The following is a 10,783-nucleotide window of genomic DNA, read 5'->3' as shown; positions in this document are numbered from 1 at the left end:
AGGCAGGCTCTGGAGTCCCGGGGCTATGTCTGGGTTCACCCTGCTGGGCTTGTGTCAGGCTTCCATGCCCTCACCTTCTCCGATGGCTGGATTTGATGCACTTAACTTGGTTTGTTGCATGGGTTGTCTTCGTGGGCATTTCCCTGTTAAAAAAAGAAAAAGAGAAAAAAAAAAGTTTGCAAAAATTGTTTGCAAAACAAATTTGCAAACAATGTTTGCAAAAATTTGCAGACATTTTGCATGTTCGCAAAAGGTGCGTGGTCACACTTGGGTGGAGGTGCTGGGTGCGCATCTGCCCGAGCTCCGTAGCACTGACCGGTGGAGCCCGGGTGCAGGCGCCAAGGTGCTCGACCGAGGGGGGGGGAGGGAGGCGGTGGGCGCGTTTTTTGCTTGTGGGTTTGGCTCGCGCCCCCGTGGCCCGCAGCCATACTGATGAGGACCCCGAATGGGAGCCCCAGCTGCAGAGCCCACACCAGGGACGAGCACCCAGACCCCTGGGCACAGTTGTCCAACCACCCCACAGGACACCTTCCCTGCACCCCATTTTGGCACCAGCACCCCGTTATCTCAGGGAGGGGCAGATCATGGAAACGCCCACCCGCACACTCCCCTTGCCCTGAGCCTCGGGGTGCCCCTTCCCCTCCGTCCCATCCTTGGGTCGCTTATTTATTTATTTATCTATCTATTTATTTATTTAGTTAGTTATTTAAGGTTTAAGTTATTTATTGGTATTTATTGACAGCTGGAAGTCGAGAGGTCATTTCTGCTGCACGGTGGGGGCAGCTGGGCGTCCCGTCCCACCCCCTCCAACCCTGTGTGTTTTGGGGTGTTTGGGAGCAGCGCTGGGAGGGATGCTTGTGGGCCCCTGCGCTCCCACCTCCTTTTGGAGCTGAGGGGGGAGAAAGGAAGGGGAATCACATCGGTGCCTGCAGGGAGGACACCCGATGTCTGTCCCCTTCCTGCAGAAGCTCGAAGCCCCCGTGCCCCCTCCCCCCCCTCCCGAACCCGTCCATATTTATTGACCCAGCCTCCTGGCGTTTCTCCGTTCGGCTCCCGCTGGATTTGCTGTTGCCAGTTCCCGGAGATGGTGAGAAGAGCCAGGACGTGTGGGTGTCACTATGGAGAAAAGACCAAACCAGGTATTCTGCTGCCGCGTGGGGAAGATGGGAAGGAGAAGAGGAAAGCTGGTTTTGCAGAGTGCCTTAAACACAAATGACTTTACTGAGTAGGGGGCTTGGACTTCTGTCTCTGGATGTTATTACCAATTCGAACAAATGTTGCATTTCACTTCTCTGGGATTAAAAGAAAACCACTCGAGCTGTACTGGAACCAAACCCTGTGTTTGCTTGAGTCCGTCTGGCTGGCTTGCACCTCTGGGGCCACGGCAGCGTCGTGGAGCAGGCAGGAACTCGTGGGCTTTCGGCTGTCAGTTTTTTTGGGACCAGCGGCTGCCCCTGCCAGCTTTAAGCCCCTGGGTCCGGTAACGGGACTTGTTCCCCCTTGTCCCAACTTGCAGGTGGCTTCTCTGGTGTCCCAGAGAGGTTGCGCTTGCCCTGCAGCGCCCCTTCCCTGGGGATGCTCGGAGCAGCCTGTTTACCCAAAGCTTGCCATGGGGCCGTGTCCTCAAACTTCCCAAAAATGGGGCAGTTTGTTGGTTGGAAAGCTCTGGGAGGAGGTGCAGACAGCCCCTTTTCCTTTAGGAAACCAGATCGAGGTGAGGGCTGTGTGCCGAGGGAAGAGCAAGAAACTTGGGAGCTTGTGCAGCCCAGCCATGGGGAACTAAGGAAACTGCCAAGCTTGGTAAGGCTGAAAAACTACACAGGAAAGAGATGGCTGCTCTTTGAAATTGCAGCTCCCCCTCCCACTTCTTGCAAAGTGAAAGAGGGAGAACAAAAGCCAACCCAGAGACCAGGTGTTTTTAATCTTCTAGTAAAAATAATACATGGGGATAATGCAGAATTTCCTAACAAAGGTTCATTTAAAAGTCATTTGGGAAAAAATACCAATATTGACTGTAGAGTTCCTGAAGACAATTAAATATTAGTATAAACCTTTTTTTTTTCTTTTGGTAATGAAAGAGAGAGTTCTCTGAAACACAGCTGTTTGGGAATGGATGTCCTCAGTGGGGTGGCCTGGCCTGCATGCCGGGGTGAAGGACAGTGATGGGTGGCAGGAGGAGCCGGCAGCTCTGGATGTTGTTCGAGGACTGACGGGCCACATCCCAGGTGGGTGCAGGTGCTGCCCCAGGATTAGGGTCCGCAGGATGCCGGAGGGCATCTCGCTGCATCCTATGCATTGCTTACCATGAACATCAACCCTACTAGTCCCCGCTTGCTGTGGGGTATGTTTGTGCCCTGAGCCAGCCAATTTCTTTAACAGCTGCTCATTTTGAGTGTTGCTGGGCACCAAGAGGTGCTGGCAGACAGCCTATGAGCTATTCGGTGAGCGGGTTTCTTTCCTAGCGTTATATTAAAACATCGCTCATCTCTTGACAAATCCCTGAGGTGTAGGTGTGGGAGAGCAGTGAGAAGTTTGCATGGCTTGTATCGTGCTTGCTCACACCCTGTTAAGCAGGGTAGGACCCCCCACCCAGCACCTAATGGCAAGCCAGGCTGAAGCACATTCTCTGAGCAGGTATCTCCTTCCCACCACTCAGGCTCTGCCATAAAGCAGGGGCAGCACAGCTGCCCTGGGCACTGCTGCCTTGTCTGAGACTACGTGCCCTGGAACAACCTGTGTCTCCAAAGTGCCTTATTTACAGAGCAAGAAGAAGAGCAATCTGTGCCGCTGCCACCCACCCAGGAGCACGGGCACACATCCCAGCTGCACGGCCACAGGGAACAAAGTAAATGGTGCAGGGTACTGTGGACATCAGCAGAGGCAGGCAAGGGATACTGCAGATAGTACTGAAGATCAGTTTATTTGCTCTATTCCCTCTTCCATAAAACCTGAAAACAATCAACTTCCAGCAAGAGATGAGAAAGCAGTAAGAAGTGAGAGATTTGGCTCTGCAGCTCCTCCCCTACGCATGAGACCAGACAAAGGTGTTAATGTGTTAGTGACGGCTGCTCCAAAAGGCACAGCGCAGTTTGGAGCCCCCGAAGCTCCCTGATGGGAGGCGTGTGAGCCCAGTAGGACATCCCTCTGGGACCTGGCTGCTGACACCACGCTTCCCACTGTGGCTTCAGGAAAAGCTCAGCCGGTGCCAAACAGGAGAGACTTCACAGCGTGAGCCTTGTAGCCCCCACTGGTCTGCTAACCTCCTCCTTGTGGGGCTGATTCAAGGCAAGAAAACACCCAGGGTTTTAATTTTGAGGGGATGTGGGGGATGAAAGGGATGGGGAGGATTGGTTTAGTATTGCGATGCACCATCAGTGTGACCGTACGAGGCTGCTGATCATGCGGTGTCAGGGAGGCAGGAGCTGGGCACGGGCAAGGCTCCCAACGCCAAACGATGGGCAGCCCGGGGGGATGGATGGGCAGACCCGCTCACTCTGGCTGCGGGGTGTAGCGCAGGTACTTCTTGCCCGACGGGAGGTCCTTCGTGAAGACTCCTTTGGGAAAGAGCTTCTTGGCTTCCTCATCAGGTAAGGTGGGCACGACCATGACGCTGTCACCAGGCTGGGGAGCAAATGGGAACTGTGAGAGCAGCAGATGGATGCTTGGATGTAGGTGGCACATCCCTGCTGGCAGGTGACACGGCCTCCCCCTGAATGCTCTGCCCCAGCACCCCAGGCACATCCCCTGCAGCTCTGCCTGGAGCTGGCAGTGAGGACTGAGCTGGAGCTACACCAGGAAGTGTGGGTGATGTGGAAAGGGAGAGCTGTGCCGCCTGCCAGCCCTGCCAATGGGATCCCACAGCCTAGCTCTTCCCTACAGCTCTCCCACAGGAACAGGGAGTAACAAGAAGGGAATTTGGGCATCTCCACGATGCAGGAGGGAGCACAGCTTGCCTGAGTCTGCTCATCCATTCCTCTTGCTCAGGTGCCCCTGGACAGGCTCCCGCTTGGTGTGCCAAGCCCCAGGGAAAGGTGTGCTTCCCTGGGAGGGGGGCTGGTGCACTGGCCCCGCACTGCTGGGAGCTTACGCTGCAGGAGACAGGAGTCTTCAGAGGCAAGGCTGCCTCCGCGCTCCGCTTTGCCTCAGGAAGCGAAGGTGCAGTCTGTTGTACACTCAGCACATGGACGCTGGTGTTGGGGGGTGGAGAGGCATGATGAAGTGCACCGATACCCTGAGTTACTCAACCTCCCAGGCTTGTGCCTACAGGGCCTTCCTGCCCAGATGAAGTGGGTGTTTGGGACAATGCTCTGGGAGCCTGGTCCTGCCTCATAACACAGGACAACTTCTCGAGGACACTCTATAACCGCAGGATTTTGTCCTCTGGCTTCAGACAGGCAGGCTTCCCCAGTAACAGCTATCAAAGCCAGTGGCAGGGCAGGTCCTGCTGGGCTGAGGAAACACTGGCTAGCTAAAGCAGCCAGAGTGTGCTGTTTGTTCTTGCTTTATCTTGGCTGCCCAAACTTGTTTTGGGGAGTTTTAAATATTGCTACTGAAAGGGACGGCCACAACTAAGCAACTTCAACTAGTAATTCTCCACGAGGATAGGACTCTGCCGTGTATGTGCTGGGCAAAGTGAGGCCATGCCCATACCGGCCCTTCCTGGCTCAAAGGCAGGAGAGCAACGAGCCAGCCCAGGGAGGGGTGCCCCATGCTTGCTGCTTAGCTGGCTTTGAGTGGACTTTGGCATACTGACGCCTGGTAATGCCCTTCCTTATCACAGGCAACAAGGGCAGGACCTGCCTTGGCCCAGAGCTCAAGTACTGATAGCCAGAAGGGCCAAACTCAGTATTTGCTGGCACCAGGGACCAAGGGCAGGGCAGGGAGGTTCCTATGGCTGACTCCAGACTGCAAAAGCCCCACTGCCTGGGCTGGGATCAAATTCCTATTGCAGGACCTCAGCAGGTTTCCTCACCCTGTGGGTCCCCCTCCAAGGGAGGCTGGTTGACATTTCAATGCATGTTTTCAGTGGCTGGCTGTGAGCTTTGTCCCCCTCCTCACCTTCCAGTCCACAGGGGTAGCGACCTTCTTGTATGCCGTCAGCTGCAGGGAGTCCACGACTCTCAGGATCTCATCAAAGTTTCTCCCGGTGGTGGCTGGGTACAGGATGGAGAGTTTCAGCTTCTTATCCGGGCCAAAAACGAACACCTGAGCACAAGAAGACGGGGTCAGGGGCTGGGCTGAAGGTGTCTGTCCAGCTGCCCTGCTGGATCTGCTCAGTCCTGCTGCTCCTCCCTTTCTTGGGAGATGGCCTCCCTGATCGCAGGTGTTGGGACAGGGGAGATGCCATGGCAGGGATCTCCTAGAGCAACAAGTGATGCCCAGGCACAGGGAACACAGTGTTTCCTCTGGGAGCTCCTGTTTCCAATGCCAGCTTGTTTTGCTAGTTGCAATGTTTCCCCCTCTTGACCTGTGCCCTTCTAATGCAAGCATGGGAGGGGAGAGGGAAAGTCGAGCACATCAAGCACTTTTGTCCCCTCTGTGTTAGGACAGGCACAACCAGGATAAGCTGGGGGCAATAGCAAGATAGAACTGTTGCCAGCAGGCCAGCGCTGTGCCAGCCTCTTCCTGCAACACAGCCCATGGATCTAGCCCAAGTCAACCTAGCTCCTGAAGATGGTCACGTCCATCCAGGTAAGCTGCCCCCATCTTCAAGCCCCGCCCCATGGACACAGGGCAGGATGGCAGGCGATGCCTACTGCTGAGAAGGCTGCCGTGCAGCAGTGCTGCAGGGCCAGGTACTCACCACACGAGCAGTCAGAGGCATGCCATCCTTGTCCTGCTCATCCGGGTCTAGCATGCCCAGCTTGACAGCGAGCTCCCGGTTTGCATCAGCAATGATGGGGAAGGGGAGTTTCTCCTGGGGTTGTTCCCCATTGTATGCGTTGATGTCCTGCAGAGACAAAACCATCGGCATGCTCACGCTCCCTGTTGTGGGTACCACCATGGGAGACAGAGGCCAGGCAGGGAGACCTCCATGCAGGCTTTATGTGTGTGGGGCAAGCTCCTGCAGAGGGGCCATGCAGAAACACATTCAGCAGCTGCTCTACAGGAGCTCGTGACTTGCTTGGCCCCAAGGTCTCAGGCTGGGACAGCACAGCCAGGGGCTCGTGAGGTTCCTCTGCTTCCAGAAACCAGGTGACAAACCAGGAACTTGCATGCCAGGCCAGACTCTGCCTTGTTATTAGAGGTTAGTTGTAGGCTGTCTATGCGCACACCCTGTTGCTCACCTCTGGAACTGCCCGTGGACCAGCTGCTTTGCCCAGGCAGTGGGTATGAAGAAATAGGGAAGTCCTGCCCATGCTAGTGACACAGGGAGATTTAACCACCTTTCCCTGAGAGGTGTCCCTCTTCCGACCCTCCCCTAGTAAGTGATCTAGCACTACTGACACATGTGTTGGCGTCACATCTGAACTGGACTGTGCTCTTCAGCAACAGTTTCTCTAGCAGCAGAGCAAACCAGCAACTCTACAGCTAACAAAGGTCAAGTGTCGAACATTCCACAGGTCCTCTGCGAGGGACCAGCTCCGTTCAGCAAGTCACTCCTAGCTTACATAAGTAAACGCTCTTGAAAACCGCGCAAAAGTCTGAGTGCATATGCTGGGACACTGCACACTCCTTTCTGAACCCTGGCTGGGACAGAAGAGAAAACCATCCCCTTCCAAAGGTGTTCAGGCTCTCCCTTGTGACCACAGTTTATGAGTTTGCTCCCTGTGCTAGTCCAAACTTGACCTGCTTCACAGGGGAAACTGTATTTTGAGCGTCTCCAAATCTGGTCTGGACTTGGCCAAAGCCTTCAAGTTATCCTTGTAGTTTGTGGTACCACCTGCACGGGTCACACTGAGCCACAGCAGGACTGGGAGGAGCCTGCTCAAGGCAACACAAACAGAGCAGCTGCCAGCATTAACGTAATTTTAATACAAGGTTTCTGCCCCAGAACAGAGCTGCTTGTTCCTTCCATTCTCTTTATGCTACAATGGGACAAAACTGTCTCCAGTGCTGACGCAAGCCTCCTGTGCACCACTGTGCTGCGTTATCAACTGAGCTGATAATTTGTATGTACAAGTCTCTTCATCTTCCCTGGGCTTTGAACGTGGGGGAACAGGCTGGGCCCTGCTCAGAGGCAACTTGGGGAGGGCAGGGTTGGAAATGCTGCCCCTTGGTACTGCCCACTGCTGCTCAGAGCATGCCAGAGGGGGCACGAGCAGGCAGGTCCTGCACCACTCCTCAGCCTTCCTAGGCTGACGGTGGTGACATAAGGGGCTGTAACCCTGCCCCGGCTGCTCAGGATGCTGCAAGCAGGTCAAGTGGTGCACACGTGGCGAGACGTTTCCTTTGTAGTTCTTCTATTTGCTTGTTTTCTGCCCAGGGCTTTCTGAGTCAGCACTGCACTGCAAAAAGGGGCTGTTTATCTCAGCTGTGTTGTGGTCAGACCTGGCTTGGAAGGAAGGAATCGGTTCTGTTCTCCTGCAGACCTGCCTTGTCAAAGCAGAGCGGGGAAGGAAAGCAGAGCCAGAGAGGCCAGCCAAGGCGAAATGCTTCTGAATGCCCCACAGAGTCACAGGAGGCTGTAGATGAAGATCAGACAGTGACACCCGCCCGCCCTCTTCAGAGTGGGGGCTGGAGGATGAAAAGAGCTTGTGAGAAGCAATATCTGAATCCTATGGACTGTAACTCGTTCCAAAACGCACGTAATTTCATGACCTGGGATCTCTCTACAAAGCAGCCTCACAAACCCCACCCTATTTTGCAATAAGACACCCAAGACTCACTCACTTCCCTATGAACTATTCTTGTTTCCAGAGTCCAAGCTGAAATCAGATATCACTCCAGGAGATCATGCATTCAGCCAGCGCTTGAAGAAGTAGTGCACAGACTGGGGAGGGAGGAAAGTGAGATTAATCCCTGGCTGAGCTACGGGCTTGTTCCAAGCCCTGGAGCACGCCTCTGGGTCTTGGCTAGGGATGGTTAAGAATAGTAGTGACATCTTTGGCTGGAAAAGCAGAGCTGAGCGAAGTGACATGAGAACTATTGGCTATACTCTGGTCCCACCTTTCCAGGCCCCATCTGCCCACCGAAGCTTGGCAGCAAAGCAAGCAAAAGTTTCTGTGTTGTTTCATGCAGGATTTCAGCCATCCCTCCTGCCCACTTGCTTCCTCACATGCTGTGCTCCAGATAAAACCAGCTTCATCCTCTCACTACTGCTAGAAGCTTCATCCAAAGAGAAAGCATAGGTATGTAAAGGAACGTTGCACAGAGAGGTCTGTCCAAAGTTTTGCGCACTCCTAGGACTTCTCTCGAAGTTAAGATCTAGTGAAGGAAATTGCAGTTTCTAGATCTCAATCTAGCACTTAATGAAGACTGCTTTTGTCCAGACAGGCAGCTTCTGCCAAGGCTTGGTATCTCTTTTTTTTATCCCATGGCTGGGCAGGAGAAGCTTTGGAGCACTGCCCGTGGTCTCAGACTTGCAGCAGGCCCCAACATTCGCCCTCCTAGTTCAGCTCTTTAGCTCTCTGCGTTATCTGAAGTTCTTCTCTGCTTTGTCAAAGACAAAGGAAAAGGATCACATGTATGGGCAAGGTCTAAGAGCAGAGCAACCACATCCCTGTCCTCTCTTACATCCTCCACAACACAGGCATGCTGCGTTCACTGCTCCTCCATGCTCCCCGCACCACGCATGGTGTTGCACCCTGACATGTTCTCCTGCTCCCAAGCTAAAGAGCCCCAGTTGCTCTGCACTGAAGCAAACCTGCCCAAAACTGCAGGCAGCTTTGTTCCCCCTCTGCAACTTTTCTTGTTCCCCTGTAGTCTGCGAGATGAGCTATTTCAAACACAGGCTGCATGGAAGACTCCAGTTTGCTATGGATTTGTCCTCACCAAGTGGATCTTTTGCTCTGGAGAACTTTCATGGTTTTCTTTTTGACAGATGCTGAGCCAACATCGCCAAACCATTGTCTCTGAGGCCTCTCCCAGCCTGCCAGAAAGCTCACCGCAGCTTGGACCACTGCCCTCTGCCTTTCGCCACGCTTGTTCTGGAAGGTTTTCCAAACATGCTACTCTGCCTCCCATCAGTCAGCGTCGAGAGGCTGTTCTGCAACTTCTCCTGGTTTTACCTGAGGTTGCGCTGAATAATTCCATAGCATCAGCAAAGTCAGCTCGTTGTTCATCTCTTTTCCAGATCACCCGAGTATGCTGAATGCCATGCGTCACTGCAGACCCTGGAGGGAGCTCACCGCTTCCCTCTCTTGACACAACTTATTGCTTCCTCCTGTCTCCCTGCAGGAAAGAACCGGTCCTTCCCAAAGCTCATTTTGGTGAAAAGCTTCCCTTCTGACGCTTGGTGGGACATCGGCCATGCACCACTCAGGTATAAAGGTCAATTTAAGCAATAAGGCAATTAGGTAATTTCTAAAGCCAGTCAGTCATGAAACAATGTTTGAGTGTGGAAATTTCTCACCTTTACTACCTCCTATTGCAAGCCCTTACCCCTAGAAAATGCGTGAGAACATTGCCAATTTTAAGAGCAAAGAAAGAGGCAGGTAATTCACCCAGGGATTTTTACACTCTGGCCATATCTGTCTGAAATGCTCGTTTTACACCCCTACCGCCTATGAGCCCTGGAGTCATACTCCCTGGCAGCACACCATTGCTGAGGCTGTGTTTGAAGTCTTTTATTAGTTTCTTTTATGTTCCTTCAGCAAGCTATTTCGTTCCCATCTTCTTTTATACTCCCTCATGATGGTTTTATATTTAACATTTTCCTACTTGTGGTTTTATGTTTAACATGTCTGTTTGTTCTCTGTTTTCTTTTCCCTGCCTGGGCATGAATCGCACCCTTCGAAGATTGCCTGTTCACTTCTGATGTCTCTTTTCCTTTCCTGTTCTATTACAGAACTTTTTGAGTGTCCATGGATAGGTTGCCTTCCTCTGAGCTTTTGGCAGCACCTTCACATACGTTTTACTCTTTCAGGTATTGGTGCGAAAGCAGTAACACTGTTTTCCTCTTGTTTCAAAGTGTCAGTTCATAGAGTGCCCTGGACTTTGTGGCGTGGTCTATCAAGATGGAGCAGACCTTTCTGTTCCTGCTCTGAATTTTAGCACCTCCTGTTCTACCTGCTTTGGGATTTGAGATATATAGTTCTGAGCCTGTGCTCTGTTCTGTGTGGGCTTTTCCTCTGGCCTTCAGAGCAAGGCAGCAGTGCAAGCTCCCCTTGTGCCTCCCCACGCCCTGTACCTTGCTCCAGGAGAGATGGTCTTGGACATTGTCAATGGAGAGGGCGATCATCTTCACGTTGCGCTTGCTGAACTCGGGCGCCAGCTTTGCTGCCCGGCCAAGCTCTGTCGTGCAGACGGGTGTGAAGTCCCGTGGGTGGGAGAAGAGGATGCCCCATCTGAAAGAAGAAAGCAGGAGTCAGCTTTAGGGCGAGATGTCGTTCTGGTTTGTACTGCAGACAAAAAGCTGCACAGATTGCACTGCATGTGGGAACAGCTCATCCCTCTGCTAAGTGGAAATCCTGTCCTGGGAACTATTCCTTCCCTATCGCTCGATGCCTTCATGAGACAAGCCTTGTTCATCATGCTCCGAGAAACTCCCTGTGCCTTGCTCCCCCTCTCCCTCCAGGATCCCACAGGGGATGCTGGAATAGCCCACGGTTCTTGATGTGGAGGTGGACACCATGCCATGCGAGGACGTTTCGGGGAGCCACGTGTACACTCTGTACCCCAG

The 10,783-nt window shown here is 53.3% G+C and overlaps 1 protein-coding gene across 1 annotated transcript; it reads right to left on the bottom strand.

Moving 5' to 3' along the window:
- Positions 1 to 3,224: 3,224 nt before the first annotated feature.
- Positions 3,225 to 10,448, bottom strand: PRDX6 (peroxiredoxin 6; the record flags this gene model as incomplete). Its single annotated transcript, XM_009700913.1, has 4 exons — positions 3,225 to 3,621; positions 5,059 to 5,205; positions 5,804 to 5,950; positions 10,292 to 10,448. Coding segments are annotated over 4 exons (583 nt in total), but the record flags the coding sequence as incomplete, so codon positions are not given.
- Between the last annotated feature and the right edge of the window lie 335 nt (positions 10,449 to 10,783).

Source organism: Cariama cristata, unplaced genomic scaffold, assembly GCF_000690535.1.
Source record: "Cariama cristata isolate BGI_N322 unplaced genomic scaffold, ASM69053v1 scaffold29705, whole genome shotgun sequence".
In the NCBI taxonomy this organism is placed as follows: Eukaryota; Metazoa; Chordata; class Aves; order Cariamiformes; family Cariamidae; genus Cariama; species Cariama cristata.
Note: the sequence above shows the minus strand (reverse complement) of the source record. Positions and strands in the feature narration are given on the sequence as shown.